We start from the raw sequence: 19,762 nt of genomic DNA on the forward strand, positions 1-19,762 counted from the left end.
GCCACAGTCTTTGATTGAACTGCATTACTTGATTTGCATAGATAGTGATAACTGTTTGGATATCCCCAAGTTCTGTAATAGTTTTCTGCAGATAAAACCAAATTCTAAATATTGGGTTAATAGTTGTAAACCATTTCCATGTTGTTGCAAACTTCATGGATGTAATTTGAGGCAGTCTTCACCAGTGCTTATTTGTTTGTAAGTTCAGTATCAGAGATTTTATCAGTAGCTCTTATACTGGTCAGGGGATGTCTTATTTTGCTTTTTCAGAAGTGTTTTACAGCATTACCATCTGGAAAAGGAAATGACAACACCCCTAGAAAGTACTTGAGAATTATTCTCCTATTACACTTGCAGCATACTTGAGCAAGATATTGAAAGTGTTGTATGTAATGGAATGTGCACCCGGAGGAGCAGTGGGGGAGAAATTTGGTAACACACAGCTTTCCCAGAGGGAGGCATGAATTAAAAGACTATGCAGTCCTGGGTTGGATGAGGAAGGTGGGAAAGGTTCATTGTAGCCACACCCTAGAATCCCTCAGAATAATATATGTAGAAGGTTAGAACATTATATTTTTAGTTTGGCAAGATTGTCCGCATTAGCAGACGGTATTAGCAAATATAGAATTGGATTCAACTGGATTTTACTGTGTCATCTCATGTGTAGGACAACTCGGCAAGAGTGGGTCGGTGCAAGCAGCTCAGTGTGGATGGATCGGTGCCAACAGATCGGTGTGGAGCACTTGGCACCACTGGGCCAGTGTTGATGGATTGGAGCTGACGGGTTGCCGATGATAGTTCAGTGCCAATGGCATGCCCAGTTGTCTGAATGCGTCCCCTGGATGTGGGGACAACTCACCACCACGGGACAACGAAGTGGGGAGGAGATAACGTATGAGCGGGGAGGGAATAACATCTGCACCAATTTATTACACATAAAAATATATCTCATTTTGCAAGATGTTATGATTTGAATGTAAGGGATAAAAATAATATAAATAAGTGACTTTTTAAATATTAAATCTACTCAAATATAAAATTTACTCAAAGGTTCTGTGTTTCTTTGCAGCATCACACACTGTGCCCGATCAATAGAAACCAATCTAAACTCCTGTTAGAAGAGAAGCTTGCAAGAGGTTATGAGTTTGGATACATACTGAAAACGATTTTCAAAGATAAAGAGTTTTTAAAAGTGCAATGCGGTTTAATTAATTATACATTATTGTTTCCTTTCCTTTCTAAAATGAAACATTTCCTCTCTTTGGTATCCGTTTCAGTAATGAACATGAGGAATGAAAAAAATAACATACATCGATACCTTGACTATAACTTCTGTTTTAACAATGTTGTGACCCAGTGACAGCAAACAGCTGCTCATGTGTATTGTTTGCATTTAATGTCTGAATTTTAAATCTAGTTGAAAGAGAACAAAGAGAGCAAAAAATAAAACAAATCTTGGCTTGATCATTAAATATTTCACTGGATTGCTTGGGGATATGTGTATTTTTCTTATGATTTTGCCAAATGCCTTCTTGGATTTGAGTTCTGATGTGCCTAGAGATGGGACGAAGGGAATCATCTCAAGGCTTGGCCCTGGATTGTGGTAATCTTCATAGACCTTGTCAAAATCAAAGAATGAAGGATCAACTCACAGATCTAAGAACTGAATTGATTTTGAATTCTGAATAGAATTCCCCCACCCTTGATGCAGAGGATGGTCTAGATGAATCTCTGGCACTCAGGCCCCAAATGACTTTAGTGGCCTGGAATTCTAGCTGGATCTGGTCTGATAGTTGTGACTCCATGTTCCATAACCTCTCAACCTTAAATATGGTTTCCCATAAATTGTCTGGAGGATCCCAGATCTGATCTTTACCTTGAAAGCAGGTTTAATAGTGCCAAAAGCCAAATCTTCAGAGGATGTGGACCCAATGAGCATTAAAGCATGGGAAGACTACTTGGGAGAAATTATAAGTATCTTGCAAACTGAATTTAGCATGGGCGCCTGGATTTAATTCACACAGAGCATGTTTGATTTGTTGGCTGGTTTAACTATGAGGTTGGCATTTTAGTCAATTTTATCTGCAAGCTGTAGTTTATAGTTTAAACATGATGTGTGAATCAAGTCAGATGTGTTTCATTCTGTTAATAAGACTTACATCTGGTTTATATCATTAGTGATGTGTTCATAGTTTGATAATGAGGTCAAAGGGATAACCTAGAGCTAATGTTTACCTTGCTTTCCAACTGGATGATGCCTTCAATTATAACCTCATATTTGCTGTTGAAATTTCAGGTTAGTTTATAGAATCTGTTGCAGATTAAGTGTTGATAGTAACTTGAATAGCGGAAATAAACTGCTGCAAATTTATATGGCCTGGCCAAAATTGGTAACCATAGGTCTATATAACTGTATGTTTTATATTACTATCTTACCATGGGGAGTTGTGATGTCTCCCTTGGACGATTTCTATGACTCTTTTTCGGAGGCCTGCTTGAGGGAGGATGAGTTTATTCCTGGCATAGGGAATAAACAGGGTTTATTCAGGAACAGGGTTAATTACTGACCCTGAACCGCCAGGAGAAAGAGAATTACAGGCTTCTGCTGAAGACAGCTTGCAGGTAAGTGAAGAGGATGGGGAAGAGTTGTCTTCCATGGTGGATCTCAGAGCACGCAGGGTAGAGAAACGGAGGTCTGCCAGATTACTCAAGAGAAGGCCCCACTCCTCTTGATGGGATGCACCAGGAAGCTATTTAGTATGGCAGGCAGAGGGAGGTGTTGCTGGCAATAACGTGTATGATTTATGGCTGTGTGTTTGTTCATGCTTCCTGCTGGACTTTTGAACTTCTCCTGACCAGTGAGTTCCCGTGGAGGTATTTTTAGTTTTGCCTAGCGACTTTGAGTTGGTTTACTTGCTGGAGCAGCTTTGCATTTGTTTTATGGACTATTGGCCATTACATGGTGGACTAATCTTGGCTTGCTTGTGGATGACTTATTGTTCGATGATTGAGTGTTTTAATATTTGTAAACCACTGAGAGTTGCAGAATTGCAGCAGATTAAAAAACCCTAATGAAATATATCTGATCAACTAATTTTTGAATTATTTTATTAGTGAGGCAGATCAAATAAAGGAAGAAGAATGATAATGTTTGGCAAGAAACTATATGGAAAGAGAAGGAAGAACTTAGGGGAAAAATAAGCTCCATATGATATCAACTGCACATTAATTTTTAAACTTATTATTAAACTAGAGCTATAGAGAAAACTGATCACTTGTACCCTCTGACTTGGCCTCTACACCAGGATCTATATCCATAGGTATTACTTAAAGTTGTTGGATGTAGCATGTAAGTAACCAAATGTGCTAAATATTTTTTCCCTAACTTCATCTTTTTTATAAAATCGAGCAATACAGAATTAATATATCCAAGATATAGAAAAGTGCTGTTCCAAAATAGTTTTCCCATTATCAAAGCAACCATCATGTTGACCCATTAAAAAAATTGATTAGCATATCTTTATTCTCTTCTCATTACAAAAGACATTTCTCCCAGCCTCCAAAGCATTTGTTTCTATTGAAAAATATTTATGAAATCATTCTGGTATATCTTGACCCATTTGTGGTGATAAATTATAGGATGTTTTCAATATTTTGAAAAAGAAAAAGATGGGGTTCCCGAAAGCCATGTTTTTTTAAGGTTGCAGGAAAGCAGGAAACAACTTTGAGAAGAAAGCAGTTATGCACACAATACACATAAGTACATACAGAAAATACATAGGTGTATTGTGATAGCTTAAACTACTGTGCATATACGTATTACGGTTGTGTTGAACATTTCGGCTCTTTGTCCTCCTGGAGAGGTTCCTGCAGCTTCCCATGCTGAGTAGATTGTATTTCTTTTATATCCCAAATGAATTTGAGAGGTATATCCTTCATTTGTGCTTGAAAAATATTGTCAAACCTTTCACTTTGCGATACTGTCATAATATTCTTCCAGTCTCCAACAGTTCCTGATGAAAAAGGAGCAGATTGAAGAATCAATTATTGGTCCTAGCCAGTAGTCTGTTCTCCTGAAAAGAGCCCCAGCATTGATGTTGAATCCTCACAGACCTGCCCACCATGAAGATCCCACCAGTGATGATCATCCTTTTGGCTCTGTGTATCTAGTACAATTCTGGAACCACTGTTCTGTCTTCCCACAAGATCCAGCTGCCACCATTATTCTCTCATAGCACATTTATTCATCACAGGAGTAAGTAAATGAGTGAGTTTTCGACTCAGCAATAGTCACAACTGAGGTTTTTATAGTAATACCTTACTTTGGACAATTTTTTCAGCAGAAAGAGGATATACATGTAGTCCTTGAGTTACAAACACAATTGAGCCCAAACTTTATGTCTTATTTTGGGGAAAACAGGGTAATAAAGATAGGATCAAACCCTAATAAATAAAATAAATAGATAAATAGATAAATAGATAAATAGATAAATAGATAAATAAATAAATAAATAAATAAATAAATAAATAAATAAATAAATAAATAAATAAATAAATAAATAAATAAATAAAAAGCTACACTTCTGAAGGAGCAGGAAATCCTCTCAAAGGGGTCGTGGGGCACAGCAGTGAAGATCCAGCTATTGCTCAAGTTGCAGGGACATCAGCTCTCTCTCTTTTCATCTCCCATTTCTCTCCCTCTTTCTTTCTCTCCTCCAACACAACCTCTCAGCCTGGTTCAGCCCCCTTTCAAAGCTACATCTCAAGATCTGGGAGATTCAGGGGAAAGCCTCATCAGAAAGAATTGGATTCTTCACTGTCCAAGTCAGAATGGCCCTGATAGGCCTAGTGAATTGAGGCCATGTCCCTTCTAGTGACCAATGGGAGTTGAACTGAACCTACCCCCAGGAATAACGTGAGTGCAGAATTCACCTCTCCTCTACAATAAACTAACATAGATTTTGCCTGCTGAAGAAGTGGAAGTGTTCATTCAACACTGGAGAAGCTGAGGATGACGTAGAACTACCTCAGGTATATGCTGGGGATAAGAATTCAATGTCTTGAGGACACAAGAGAAAAAGAAGTGGTTTCTGAAGCGTTTTTGTCCCATGGTTAGATGCAAGAGAGGGAAAATACCAAAGTTTGATTTTGTTCTCTCGGTGTTACCTTTGCGTATATGGTTTACGTTTGTTTGTCCAAAACACTGTTCATATGTTTTCACATGATTTGCCCTAGGATCAGCTTTCATGTTCTTGAATGTAGACATCTCCACAACTTTATCCACTTCCTGGCTGCTCAGCTCTTTTCCAATAAATTTACATATTTTAAGTACTGTGCCTCTGAGATCCTGGAAGAAGAATTATTTGCTTTTGGAATATTTCTACAGTATACCCTTGTATACTCTTAATTTGGAGGAAGCTCCACTGAACAGAATGGAATTGATTTCCGAGTGAAAACATTATATCGAATAGCATTAAAAAGGTTTAAAAAGTGTCATTTATTTCTTTATGCAGATAAAACACTGGTGGAAATGAATTGGATGGAGATCCTGGACAATAGGCATTTCCCACTACATCTATATAAATTTCAGATGAAGCAAGTTATGTATGTATGTATGTATGTATGTATGTATGTATGTATGTATGTATGTATTGTAAATAATTACATGCACATACATACATGTGTTTTATATCTTACATTATTTATCTAGAAATGTTATAGTGAGCTGAACACCATATAAACCAACTAATCAACCAATTGATTAGTATACATCAATTCCCATCATGCTTTTTTCCTTTGGGAACAAGCAATGTTATGCAAAGCACACAAAAGGAATAAGGCAACCAGGAAAGAAAGAAATAGAACAATGGTTAAATCAAGCTAAATCAATACTGTGCACTATACCTTTCCAATCTTATCAGCTTCATCTAACTATCATTTTCTCTGCCGCCTTCTGCATCCATTCAGTGTTCCTTCAAATATTTGTTATGTAATTGATCCTGATTAATATGACTAAATCATTTCAACAAATGTGCTTCTCTCAAATACTCATTTGTATTTAATCCACATTCATTCAGCACTTATTGAATCTTAATGCTAACTCTTCTTGTTTCGTTACCTATTTACACCTTAAGTTGATATTTCTCCTGACCACATCTCAATTCCGTTTAACAAATTGAGCAAAGCATGCTCTTATATGAAGTCATTTTCATTGCATTCTTTGTCATGCACATACATGAAGCAAGCATGTCAAAGTGCTATGGCAGAGAGAAGCAGCTGGGTTGAATCTCCGGCATGTCAGATCTTGCAGTCGCTTCTTCCAGCCCTTGGTGCTGGGTGAGCCTTGGTCACTTGGGGAGATGCTCCACATGCTCTCCTGAGACAATGGCCCAGCCCCGCTGCTTTTCTCCACCACTGCTCTTGCTGGTGGCCTGCCGGAAGAGTGTCTTGTGCAACACAGTGAAATTTAGCAGCCGTGAGCTGCCACTTAGGTCCTTTAAGTCACATCCAGAAAGCACTGCAGTGGAGAGAAGCAGCATTTAACCCGGCTGCTTCTCTTTTCTGCAGCGCTTGTCAAACCCTTAAAGAAGGATGAAAAGAGAATAGGGGTAAGAGAATGGTGTCTTCTTCCTGTATCTCCTCTTCAGGAACTTGATCTATCCAAAAGCTTTGGAACAAACCCTTTTCTTCCCTTGTCTCTTTTCTATACACTTCTTTTAGGAAAAAGAAAAAAGCCCTGTCTGAATCAGCTCTACAAACTCTGCTTAGCTGCATAAGCAGAGAGTTAGCAGGACTTTGATTTTCAAACACACTGGAATAGTTTATGTTGAATGGAAAAGAAAAACAGGCATGAACTCTTCTGACCTTAAAAATGTAAAAGTTAGTTTGTTCAGAACATTCACAAATGTTCAATCATAGATAAAAGCAAACTGTACCTGAAGCTGAATCTCTATTTGTCTAGGCCTATTCCCTGAATCCTATTGACCTTGACAAAAGAATACAGCATTTTTCGGAGTATAAGATGTACATTAGTTTTTGGGGAGGAAAACAAGCTGTTCCAGGCTGTGGTGATCGCCCAGGCCATCGCCACCTCCACACATTGTGTTTTGGGCCTCCTCCGCATGTTATGTTTTTGGCCGCCAATCCCCGCCACCTAGAACCAGCCAAAAATGTGATGCGCTGAGGTAAAAAACGGCCAAAGGGTGGGGGCCAGAGGGTGAGTGGGGCTTCAGCAACATTTGCTGTATAAGACACACAGACATTTCCACCCACTTTTGGTGGGGGAAAGTGCATCTTATATTTGGAAGAATATGATAAGTGGGGGAAATAAGTGAATAGTCTCACCTGGATCATTTCCTCATAGCACAGGAAGAGAATATTGAATTCATTCTGATGTGTATACCAGCCTTTCACATGATCGAAGACCAGACTGCTAGGAACTGAGAATGGAAATAAGAATTGTCGTGCTTAAGTTAATTCTGATTCCTCACATGAGCTACAAGGAAAATATTTTTCTTTTAAACATTATATACACAAAGCCAATGTCAGTAATTCATAATGATTTTGAGGATCACTTCTTTCTAAACAGCATGCATTATACAATTAGAATAGGAACTCTTTGGAAATGTCTTTGGAAATGGAAAAAAAATTGCTAAGGATACCAACAATCGTTTCTGCATTTTAAGGCGTACAGGAGGCCATCAACTGTTTGTACAGGGACTGTTTGAAATTATGACATCACTGAATGAAGGGGCTTATAACTCCTGCCCGAATTTATGGCTACTGCCATGCCCCCATGATTGTGTGAACAAAATTTGAGCTCTTTGCTATCCACCTGCCTTTACAAGGGATGCTGTAGCGGCCTCCCCTCCTATATTCTTACCATACTGTCCCACTGGGTCCCTGTGGGCCTCTTTCCTACCTCCATCACTGATGAGTCAGTTGCTATTTTGGTGCTGTAGATCTCCTTCTGGAAGCAGCTACTCCACCATGTGGCCTTCCTACATAGTGAAAATACAGCCACCATATGGCTGTATTCAGGAAGTGGGCATCATGTCGGAGCAGAGACTAATTCATTGCAGCAACTCACAAAATGGTCTCTGCTTCCAAGGCAGACCCAAAGGAGCCCACGGGACTGAGTGGCCTGCTCTCCTTCCCCAGCGTGATCTCTGGAGCTCCATTGGGGAACAAGAACAGGTTGTTCTACCCCTCTACAATGTTTGTCTACAATTTCCCTCGGCCTGTTTCTCTACAGTGGAGGTTGTGTTGCTCCATTCCACAAATGGCTGCAATTTTGGGAGCAGCTACCATAAATTGTGGGACCTATGGGATGCTGAGGTCTAGGAAGCAGAGCGTGGGCTGCCTCAGAGAGTGGGGCAGGCCTTGGAGGCCCGGGGCAGGCCATGAGTGGGCTGTAAAAGTGTTGCAGCACATGCCTGGGCCTGCACTAGGCTTCCCAGGGTCTCCCCCAACCCAGAGACACCCTTTGCTCTGCTTAATTGCCAGCCTGGTTACTTAACACCCGTGAAGAGCAGGGATGGGGATTGTTAGGCAAGGCAGTGAAGACAGTTACAATTAATGATAGCCCTGAGTTGAAAAATGACTCAGTTGGGATTGTTTTCCAACTCATCCAAGTCACATGTTGTCTCTGGCCAGATTCACACCATTACTGTTTAATGCAGTTCCTCTAGTGGACCCCGTTAGATCCTTATTGCTATGTTGGCTGACATGGATTTTATTTTAATAGAGAGAGGTGGAAGTTTATGAGTGTTTAATTTTTCCCCACACACAAACCAATATGAGCAACTGTGCAAAGTGAGATTTAGCCTGGAGTTTCATTGGAGAATGAGGAAACTTTGGATTCATTAAATGTAAAGTTCTCTCCTATTGCTGAAATGCTTCAAACTGTGTGTTGTTGTTGTTGTTGTTAATAACTCCAAGGGGACACACTAGCAAACCAGCCCTTTTTGACAGTGTTGTGATAATTAAAGTTTTTATTTCCATCTTACCGTTTCCAGATAAAAATCTTTCCATGTATTCCTCCAAATTATATGAATTTTCCACTGCCCTGAATGAGTTGATAAAATGAAAATAGGACACTAAAGTGTCTTTTGGATTTCGGTATATGTAAATAACCTGCAAGAAAATATATTATATGTAATCTATAAAAATACATTCATTTTTAATAAACTGAGGATATGTTCTAAAGTACATTGAAAAATGTTCTTATAAAATTATATAAATGTTTCCCTTTTCCTGATATAAAGTATATTTCACTGACCCACATTTTATTCTCTTTTTTTTAATTTTAAAAAGCAAAACTTTATTCATTCTTAAAAACATTTAAAACATACAAAAGCTTGATTAAGTTAAAAGTTAACTTAATCAAGAAACAAATTTACATATACATATACAATAAACAATTTCAATTACTAACTAGTTTCTATTATTATATATACATATATACAAACCTACAGTGACATAATTCATTTTCTATCTATCTGACAGTGCATTTTTTAATTATATTAATTTCCTCTAAATTTCATCTCTACCCATTTGGCCTCCTCTGATTTATCCACTGGTACCATCTATTCCATATTGTAAAATATTTTGAATCCTCCTTATCCTGTAACTCCAAGGTTAATTTGTCCATTTCTGCGCATGTGTATATCTTTTGTATTAGCTCCTGATCGGTTGGCAATCTATTTGTTTTCCAAAGTTGTGCTACCGCTAATCTAGCCACCGTTATTATGTGAAGTATTAAATATTTTATATCATTCCTAATGTTCTTTTTAATCATACCTAATAAAAAAATTTCGGGTTCTAATTCAATTTCATAATCTGTTATTTCTGCTATCCATGTTTTTATCTTGTTCCAATATTTCTTAATTTCTGGGCAGAGCCACCAAGCGTGATAAAAAGTTCCCTGTGCTTTTTTACACTTCCAAGTGGTCGGGTTTGCATTTGGGTACATTTTTGCTAACCTTGCGGGGGCCAGATACCATCGATACCACATTTTATAGTGATTTTCTTTGTTGGCTACCGATTTTGTCATGCTATAGTTATTCTCCCACGCTCTTTCCCATTCTTCTAGTTGTATACTGTGCCCAATGTTCCTCGCCCAGGCTATCATCTGCCCTTTAACCAATTCTTCTGCCAAATCATATTCGAGTAAATATTTATAAATTTTCAAAATTAATTTCCCTTCTTTGGATTCTAATAATTTGTCCAATCGATTTTGTTTTAAATCTATTCCTCCCTCCTCCTGATCCTTCCTATATCTTATCTTTATTTGTGAGTATGGCCACCAGTCTATTGCTATTCCTTGTTCCTTTAATTCTTCTCTGGTTTTCAGTTTCCCCTGTCTATCTAGTATTTCTCTATATCTTAATATTTTTTGTTTTGATAATATATTGGGGTGAGTTATTGCTTCTATTGTCAATAGCCAGCCGGGGATTTTCATGTGTTTGTGTTGAATTTGTTGCCATGTATTAATTAAAGATTTCCTAATAGTGTGGTTATTGAAGTGTTTATATATTTTATTCCTGGTGTTCCAAATAAAGGCATGCCATCCCTTCATCAGGTCATGTCCTTCCAAGTTTATCAACCTTTGATTATCCAAAGTTATCCATTCCTTGATCCAAAGTAAGCTTGCAGCCTTGTAGTATTTTTGCCATGCCGGGAAACCAAATCTGCCTCTAATTTTATCGTCTTGCAATATATTTAGTTTTATTCTTGATTTTTTCCCTTCCCACACAAATTTTGTGGTTATTTTATCCAAGTTATCAAAGAATTTCTTGTCCAATTTTATTGGAATTGTTTGGAATAAATAAAGGAGTCTTGGCAGTATATTTAATTTTATTGCTGCTATCCTCCCCAACAAAGATAGTCTTAATTTCCCCCATTTCTCTAAATCCTCTTTTATTTTCTGGACTAAAGGTTCATAATTATCTTGTTTTATTGTTATAGTTCTAGCCGTCAGATGTATCCCCAGATATTTCACTTTTTTAACTGCCTGTAATCCTGAATCTTTTACTAATTTCTCTACTTATTTTGTTGTCATATTTTTTGTTATCATATTTGTCTTTTCTTTATTAACTTTTAGACCTGCTACTTTTCCAAATTTTTCAATCTCTTTTAGTAATTTCGGGGTTGTTTCTGTTGGGTTTTCTATGACGAAGACCAAGTCGTCAGCGAAAGCTTGGACCTTGTACTCCTCTCTCTTAATCTTTAATCCTTGTATTTCTTTGTTTACCCTAATTCTAATTAGCAGGTTTTCCAAGGTTAAAATAAAAAGTAGGGGTGATAGCGGGCATCCCTGCCTTATTCCTTTATTTATTCCAAAAAATTTTGTTGGATCTCCGTTTATCAAAATACATGCTTTTTGGTTCTGATATATTGATGTTATCATTTTAGTAAATTTCTCTCCAAAATTCATAGTTTTGATTTGTTGTTTCACAAATTGCCAATTTACTTGATCGAACGCTTTTTGTGCATCCAGAAAGATCAGAGCTACCTGTCTCTCTGGATGCACCTCATAATATTCCAAAACATCCATTACCATCCTTAAATTATTTCTTATCTGTCTTGTGGGCAAGAAACCATTTTGGTCCTGATGTATTTTGTTGTGTAATATTTTTTTCAACCTATTGGCAATTATACTCATGAAAATTTTGTAATCGGTATTCAACAAAGAAATTGGCCTATAGTTTTTTATTAATGTGGTATCTGCCCCCTCTTTTGGTATTAAGGAGATATACACTTCTTTCCATGTGTTTGGTAATTTTGCCTCCATCAGCGCTTCATTGTATATTTCTAATAGCATTCCATTTAATAATTCCCCAAATGTTTTGTAAAACTCCGTTGGTAGACCATCGGTCCCCGGAGTTTTATTATTTTTTTGTCTCTTCAGCGCTTCTTTTAATTCCCCTATCGTAATCTCCTTATCTAATAGTTCTTTTTCTTCCTCTGTTAGTATTTGCACTTCCTCTCCTTTTAGATAATGTTCAATTTCCTCCGTTGTTACTATGTCCTTCTCACAGAGTTTTTGATAATATTGGACTACTATCTCCTTTTTTTCCTCTAAGCTCTGATGGATCCTTCCCTCATCATCTTGTAGCTTCTGAATTGTCTTTTTTTCCCTTTCCTTCCTCAGTCTGTATGCCAACCACCTCCCTGGTTTGTTTGCGCATTCGAAGTAGTTCTGCCTTATATATCTTAAAGTAATTGCGTATTTCCCTTGTTCTAATATGTTCAGCTTGTGTTTTGCCGCTATCCATTTTACCCTTATTTGTTCATCCCCTGGTTTCCCTTGCAATTTACGTTCCCAATTTTGAATTTCTTCTCATATTTTATTATATTCTTTTTCTCTCTCTTTTCTCCATTTTGCATTATATGCTATTGTAAGGCCTCTTGCATACGCCTTAGTTGTGTCCCATAAGTTTTGTAGGGAGGTGTGTTGTTTTGTATTTTCCTTATAAAACAATTCTAACTCTTTTTCCATATAATTCTTGTATTCTTTTTCTTTTATCAACTGTATATTCATTGTCCATCTGTTTTTCCTTTTCTGCTGCCCCTTCCACGTCATCATTATTGGGTTGTGATCCACCCAATCATTTGATAGAATTTCTACCATTTCATTAACATACTGGATACCCATGCCATATCCAACCTAGACCAGGACTTATGTGGATTCGAATAATATGTAAAATTTCTAATTTCGGGATTATAGAATCTCCAGCTATCTATCATATTTAGCTCTTCCGCCATAAAGGTTCTGGGCAATACATTTTTCTTATTTTTATTTTGCTGGCCACATTTATAATCTTTTTTTGCATCTAAAATAGCATTGAAGTCTCCAATCAGACATACATTTTCCATTTTTTGATCCATAATTTTCTCGTGCACTTTTTTATAGAATTCTAATTGTTTACTATTTGGGGCATATATTACTACTAACAATATATTTTTAAAATCAAGTTTTAGTTCTATCATCACTATTCTACCTTCAGTATCCACATATCTTATATTGCTATCTATTCCTTCCTTAATATATACCACTACTCCTCTTTTTTTTTCTTCTGCCAATGATGAGTATGCTGTACCTAATTTCTTATATTGTATATATTTTATATCTTGTTTTTTTATGTGTACCTCCTGGAGGCACACTATATCTGATTTTTGTTTCACAATTTTTTAAAAAATTTGGTGTCGTTTGGATGGCAAGTTGAGTCCATTTACATTTACTGATAGGATTTTTAGAGTTCTTTCCATTTTTTACTGACTTTCCTGTTGTTTCTTCTTTGTTTCTTCCTGTTCCTTTTTTTTTTGCCTCTCGTTTGCATTCCTCCTTTCTCCTACGTCTCTCCTTCGTCTTCTTTTCCTCCTTGTGGGGGGTTTTTTCACGTTCCCGCCTCTGTTTTCCTTTAATATTCCTTCCTCCCTCTTCTTTACTACTATTTGTTGCCTCGCTGCCCATCATTTGGTCATATAGTTCCCTTGCCTTACTCTGCGAATCCACCTTTATTTTCTTTCCCTGCCATGTTACTAACATCCCTTCCGGCGGCGTCCATCTAAAGGGTATATATCTCCTATTTAGCAATGTGGCCAGGAACCAGTAGTCCTTTCGCAGATCTCTTATCCTTTTGGGAATTTGTTTCAGAGTAATTATTTCTTTATTCCTATAGAACAAAGGTTCGTCCTTTGTTATTTTGTATACGATATCCCTCACCTTTCTTCTTACGAATCTTATGTGTACCTCCCGGTGAAGCTTATTTTGTCGGGCATAATTTGTATGGACCCGGTACACTTCATCAAGTTCATTTATTATTTCATCCTTTTCTCTTTGGAGCGACTCAGCAATCATCTCTGCCATTATCATCATCAAATCTTCCTCCCTCTCTTCCGCTACATTTTGGAAACGCAGGTAAATGCCGCTTTTTCCATTTCCAGCTGCGCCACTGTGTTCTCAAGTTCCTTGTTTAATCCTGTCATTTTTGTATCCAGTGCTTCCAGTTTTTCTTCTGTCAATTCCGTTTTTTGTTCTATTTCTTTTATCCTTTGGTCATTTTTTTGAATAATTTCTTGTATCAGATCCATTTTTTCATCAATCTTTTGGATATCGTTCTTTACTTCTCTCTTTACCTCGTCCATATCTTTTCTGGATTGCTCGTGGTTCCTGGTCATACATTCTTGCATTTTGGCCATGGTTTCTTGAATTGTTATTAATGTGGCTTGCATTGTTGGCATATTGGGTGTGCTGGGTTGCTTCTCTGACGCAAACATTCCTTCCAAGGTTTTCTGTGACACTGGGGAGGCTGCTGTTCCTGCTAAGATTGATGTTATCTTCTTCCCTGTCTTCAACGTTGTTGTGGTAGTACTCGTCATCTCTTTCAAAATTCTATGTTGTTCCAGCAATATTTTATCAACTTTCTCCCAAATCACCATCCAAATTTTGTATAATTTCTTTCTCTCTCTTTTCTTTCCTCTCGTAAAAAAATTCAATTCAGTAATCTCTCACTCACTTAATCTCTTTCCTTTAAGCAGATTTCTTTAAATAATCTTTAAATAATTAAATAATTAATTACTTCTATAAAATACTCCATAAAAATGTGGCAGAAATGTAAGTATAAATATAATATAAAATAGCGATATAGATATTAATATACGTATAAATATATATAAAAATGCAACTTAGATAATCAAAGACTTATTCAATCAATCAATTCTTAATACTTAATATTCAGTATTCAATAATTAATAATCAGTTAGTAAATATAATGCTTATAGTACTTAAATTAAGTGCAAATTTCGCTATAGTTCTTAATTAATTCCAATAAATAAGAGAATAAATAAATAAATAAATAAATATCCAATAAATATCACTAACAATTATCTATTTTAACTATAATAATCAGTAACAATTATTTATGTCTAAATAAAAAAAGGACTATATATGAACAGTATATTTCAAGTGTTCTATGAGTCTCATTTGCTATATCTTCAACAAAAGAAAAAGCAAGTCTCTCTTTTTTTTTAACACTGAAGTCTTTTCCTATTTCAATATGGCGATCTCTAATCTGCACAGTCACAGTTTGCAGTTTTTACTTTGCCAAACTACCTCTCTCCTTCCGTTAGGGCAGCCAAAAAAGGAGGTTACAAAGAATGTCTATTCTTCAAATCACCGCAGTTGATCTAAGTCCACTTCTTCTCACCTCGTTTTCGCTGTTTTAGTGTTTTGGTGTTTTTTATTCTTTCTCTGCTGATCTATATTCCATCCTCTTCCTTTCTGCTCGCCTCTACAATTGCCGCCCGTTCACACTCTGAGATCTTCTCTTTTCACACTACCCCTCCGGAAAAATACTCTCTCCTCGATTTGCGCCAAATTATTCCAAATTATTGATTCTTGCTTTCTACTCACCCTCCACGATCTTGCACTGTACTCACTCCTCCGCTCCCGATAGTCTCAATCGGCTCGTCGGGCCTCCGGGCCAGCTGCGTTCATCGCGCTGCTGGCTTCTCCCGAGTCTGGAATGAGGGATCTTCGCGGTGCGGTGAGAAATCGCACCTCTCCTCGCCTCCCCCGAAGTTTCCCCTCCTTATTCCCGATCCCGGTCTCCGCCAAAAAAGGCACCAAAAGCTCAGAAATCTGACACCAGAGAGAGATCGTTTCTCTCCTGTGCCGCCACGACCCTACGTCACGTTATTCTCATTTCCATGTCATGAATTACAGTACATTGAGCTAGAGTAATTGGCTATACAGTAATTGGCTATATTAGCAATCAAACGATAAATACCTTAATCAAGGAACCACTAACTTAGATAGTCACACAATAAACAATAGCCTAATCAAGGAACTACCAAGAACACTCCTACCAACACTGGCAGGGCAAGCCACTTTTATATAAAGTGAGCAAACTCCACTTCTTTCAAGCACTCAGGATTTTATCTAAATGGGTAATGAATACAGTTGCATTACAGTGCTTTTTCTCCTACAATCTGTACTCTTTTCTCCTGCTTTTCTCCTATATGAATATAAACACATATATACATAAATATACACATATACTTATACAATCATTGTAGTTTTTCAGCTAACTCATTTTTATAGTCAGACTAGAGTAACAAGATTGACCTACTTTTCCCTTCTTGCCCCTCAGTTTCTTGGGAACTAGGTAATATGGCAGATGGGACATGAGGACACGAGGTGATGGCATCTGGGTGATATCCACATTGTATATGTTGTATTCTATGGATGCACACCGATGTGATATGCAAATATTTTCTGTTCCATTCCGATGGCCTTCATACAAAATCAAGCATATAATATTCTGGGTCCAGATAGTTCCTAAAAATGAAAATCAACTTGTTTTAAAGTTGAGGGAATTATCTGGGTTTCACATTACTTATATCACCAAAGTTGTATCACTAAGCAAAGAAATAATTAAGAAATAATTTATCACTAAGCAGAAAAAAACGTAGCTGTATCACATACTCATATATCACCTAGAGAGAAAACTCACTTAGAATCTAGAAATGTTCCATTTGACATTTAAATATGTTTTAAATAGTATTTGCTTATAGTATATAAGAATAGTATTTGATTATATAGTGAGTTGTATGAGGTAGTCTATGATTCTGAAGGTCCGGTTTGAGGGCTTTTAGGCTATCAAACCTATGTCCCCATATGTACGAACTTCTAAACTCTGGGGCTTATGTTTGTCCCTTGTTGGAGTAGGAAGGAATTAATTTCATAGTAAAGGGATGATTTTTTGCTACTTCTAGAGCTCTTCTTCCAAGAGTTCCTCAGGGAGGGAGGGAGGAAGGGAGGGAGGGAGGAGGGAGGGAAGGAGGGAGGGAGGGAGGGAGGGAAGGAAGGAAGGAAGGAAGTGGTGTTGCATACTGTAGATGCATTCTTTCCTTCTTTCTAGCTCTAGAGCTCTGGAGAAAGAAAGGAGCTTGGAAATTGTTTTTTCAAAGTCACAGCATAGAAAATACTCCAGAATCTTAAGAAAACAAAGGGGAGGTAGAACCATGCATTTAATAAGGCTTGTTCTGTGAACAAGGCACAACATGTAAGAAATGTGAGGCTTGTTCTGTGAGCAAGGCATGTTCTGTAAGAAATGCCTGATTTCAATGTTACAGACCAGGTTCCAAAATAAAGGCATTTATTTGTGAAGAGGGGAACTCACATGTATTCCAAACGAAATCAACATAATCAGTGCAATGTATCTATTCACAAGTGTTGGAAGAAATGTCCCTCTGGGTTCAGTTCCAAGTAGGGAGGAAAACATTGGAAACATGGAGGATGTTTGGAAAGATGGTTTAATGGTGGGCAGGACCACATGGTTTGAGGTCCTAGGCCCATGATGGCGAACCTATGGTACGCGTGTGAGAGGTGGCACACAGAGCCCTCTCTGTGGGCACGTGCTCCATCGCCAGCTGCTCTTCTTTGTTCCGTTGCACACATGGGCGCTGGCCAGCTGCTCTCTTCTGGGTTCCGGCAGGCACATGTGTGCCGGAAAACCAGCTGGGTGGCACCCATGTGTGCACCAGAACCCGGAAGAGAGCAGCTGGCCAGTGCGCATGCGTACTGGACTAGGTGTCTGGCACCCCGGTGCGTTATGGAACCCAGATTAGCTGGCTGCCGTGCACCTGCTAACCTGCCAGCTGATCTCTTCTGGGTTCCAGAGCTTGCCTTACAGTTCCTGTATAAGGGCAGGTATCCTAATTGGTTATCAGACTCCCATGGAACCATGCAGGGTAACTTTGTAGGTTGTCTTGTAGGTTGTCCCAGGCTTGGTTGAATCTTGCTGGGTGATGATGTAATGAAGAGGGTTGTATACTGAAAGTGTGTTGGGCAATTCCTATTATGGCTTAATGGCTTTGTCCTGTTTTGGATCTTGAGTAAGGGTTAATCCTATCATGTCCTGAGGGTGAAGGTTTTTTGTTTTGTAGATAAGCTGGCCCAGGGTTTTGTTTTGAAGATAGGTTGGCACCAAAATATCTGCTGGGAGGGCAGGGAGCTGAGGCTCTGAGTTTATGTCTTTAGAAACATGTTTCTCCTTTAGGGAAAATATAATATTCTGCCTTTTTAATATTTTCTAGAATATTTCATTTTTTTAGGAGGGCGGATGCTAGCTTTCTATATTACTTTCATACAGAGGGGCAGAATGAAACTTCCCAAGGAGAAAGTTTAGTTACAGTATGAAATTTAAATATACATTGCTCATGTCATATTACAGAATTCTTACCAGACTTTGGATAAGTGATTATGAATATATCACTATCCCTGGTTTCAAAATCTTCTAGTGCTTCAACGAGATCAAGTTTCATGGTTTCTTTTGCTAAATTATACCCTTTATAGTTGAATAATGCTGCATTTTCTGCTTTTTCCATAATAACAGGGCTGCAATAAAAGAGAAATTAAAGGGTTTTTTCCCCTTCCTTAATGCTAGCAGCATAAACAGAGGGTCAAGATCTCTCACTTCACAATTATTGAAATTATTGTTTCAATAATTCACATTTGGCAACCTTCTTCAGCGATGATCCCCAAGAGAAAACAACCTGGAAAAAGTCAACTTTTTTTTTTCTACAACTGTTAAAACAGGAACTCAAAAAGTTACATTTATGGTCTTCAATGTTATCAAGAGGAAAACAAGGAAATTTGTATACTCTTTGTATACATTGTATACAAACAGAACTGTGTTAGTCTGGGATAGTAACAAATCAGGAGTCTGATAGCATCTTTCCAAATTAACACTTTTTATTAAGAGGCATAAGCTTTTGTGAAATGCTACTCAGCTCCTTCTGATTTCTAGTTTATAGTAATTACAGATGTACATATCTAGTTGATATTCTAATGATTAGATGACCATAGGCATGCCTCATATGCAAAAAGTCTTAATACCTTTTAATAGAACTGATCGGTTTAATATTCTGGTTAATATATGAAGTCAAACTGGTTTAATCCTAAACAAATGTATGAATTTTTTGATCCTTGCATCCACATGACTTTTTTTTTTTTAAAAATGAAACAATGTATGTGCTATACCTGTTCATAGTAAAACGTCACAGAACTACTTTAAAACGAAGCTTAAAATCATTAACGTCTTAATCAAACATTTTCTAATAAACTACTATCATCTGTCTTAATGCTAGGAATAAATCTTTTAGAATTACCTTTATGGTTCTTTCTTGCTGATTATTTAATATCTTTCAGAAATAAAGCACTGAACAGAGCAGAAGGAAAATGACACTCCTGAAATTTAGAAGCAGGCTTTTATCTGTTGACTGTGAAAAGATGCACGGGTGACTGACTTTGTTTCTTTAAAGGGTTTGAACTCTGGACTGTTGACATCAGAAAGCAAACCTAAATCGCAGTATCATTTCATAAACAACCATTTTGCAATCCAGAATTAACTTGATAAAGCCATATCCACATAAAACACAACCTGGATCAGTATCATGCAAGGGATGAATAGTGAAGGACATTGCACAAACCATAAAGTGGAAAGGAGAAAAAAGAATGGCAGGAGTTGCCTTTTTTTCTTCTTTCTCATCAGATACAGTAGGGTGGGAAGGGATACCTGTTTCACACTTCCCCTTCACTCAAAACCACCAAGTGTTGTGGTTTTGTTAATGATGACCAGATTGACATCAGGAAAGAAGTCTTATTTGGCATGTATTATAGTGATTCTTTCCTTAAGAAAAGTGTTTATAGACATTATAAACCCATTAGATCAAAGAGATCATGGTATCACAT

At 37.4% G+C, this 19,762-nt stretch overlaps 1 protein-coding gene across 3 annotated transcripts; it reads right to left on the bottom strand.

The window, feature by feature from the left end:
* Nucleotides 1-3,500: 3,500 nt before the first annotated feature.
* On the bottom strand, nt 3,501-19,428 carry LOC132711090 (amine sulfotransferase-like). Of its 3 annotated transcripts, XM_087882678.1 has the most exons (7): nt 19,180-19,375; nt 18,252-18,406; nt 16,137-16,345; nt 9,009-9,135; nt 7,345-7,439; nt 5,167-5,347; nt 3,501-4,013 (listed from the first exon to the last, which is right to left on the bottom strand). In XM_087882678.1, exons 2-7 carry the CDS (start codon nt 18,394-18,396, stop codon nt 3,820-3,822), a joined length of 951 nt encoding a protein of 316 aa, XP_087738804.1. In that variant the 5' UTR covers nt 18,397-18,406; nt 19,180-19,375; the 3' UTR covers nt 3,501-3,819. The 3 variants fall into 3 exon arrangements, with proteins under 3 accessions (XP_087738804.1, XP_087738805.1, XP_087738806.1); XM_087882679.1 differs by lacking the exon at nt 18,252-18,406 and having other exon boundaries at nt 19,180-19,361; XM_087882680.1 differs by lacking the exon at nt 5,167-5,347 and having other exon boundaries at nt 3,927-4,013; nt 19,180-19,428.
* Nucleotides 19,429-19,762: the final 334 nt, after the last annotated feature.

Source organism: Pantherophis guttatus, chromosome 1, assembly GCF_059756535.1.
Source record: "Pantherophis guttatus breed Tessera chromosome 1, ASM5975653v1, whole genome shotgun sequence".
Lineage (NCBI taxonomy): Eukaryota > Metazoa > Chordata > Lepidosauria > Squamata > Colubridae > Pantherophis > Pantherophis guttatus.

Bases quoted from the DNA above. Each gene is read 5' to 3' on its own strand.
- LOC132711090 (XM_087882678.1), bottom strand. From the start codon at position 18,396: ATGGAAAAAGCAGAAAATGCAGCATTATTCAACTATAAAGGGTATAAT. The intron at 16,346-18,251 runs GTAAGAATTCTG...TTTCATTTTTAG, and splicing joins AATCACTTATCCAAAGTCTG to GAACTATCTGGACCCAGAAT. The intron at 4,014-5,166 runs GTAACACCGAGA...CTTTTTCATCAG, and splicing joins CGTAAACCATATACGCAAAG to GAACTGTTGGAGACTGGAAG.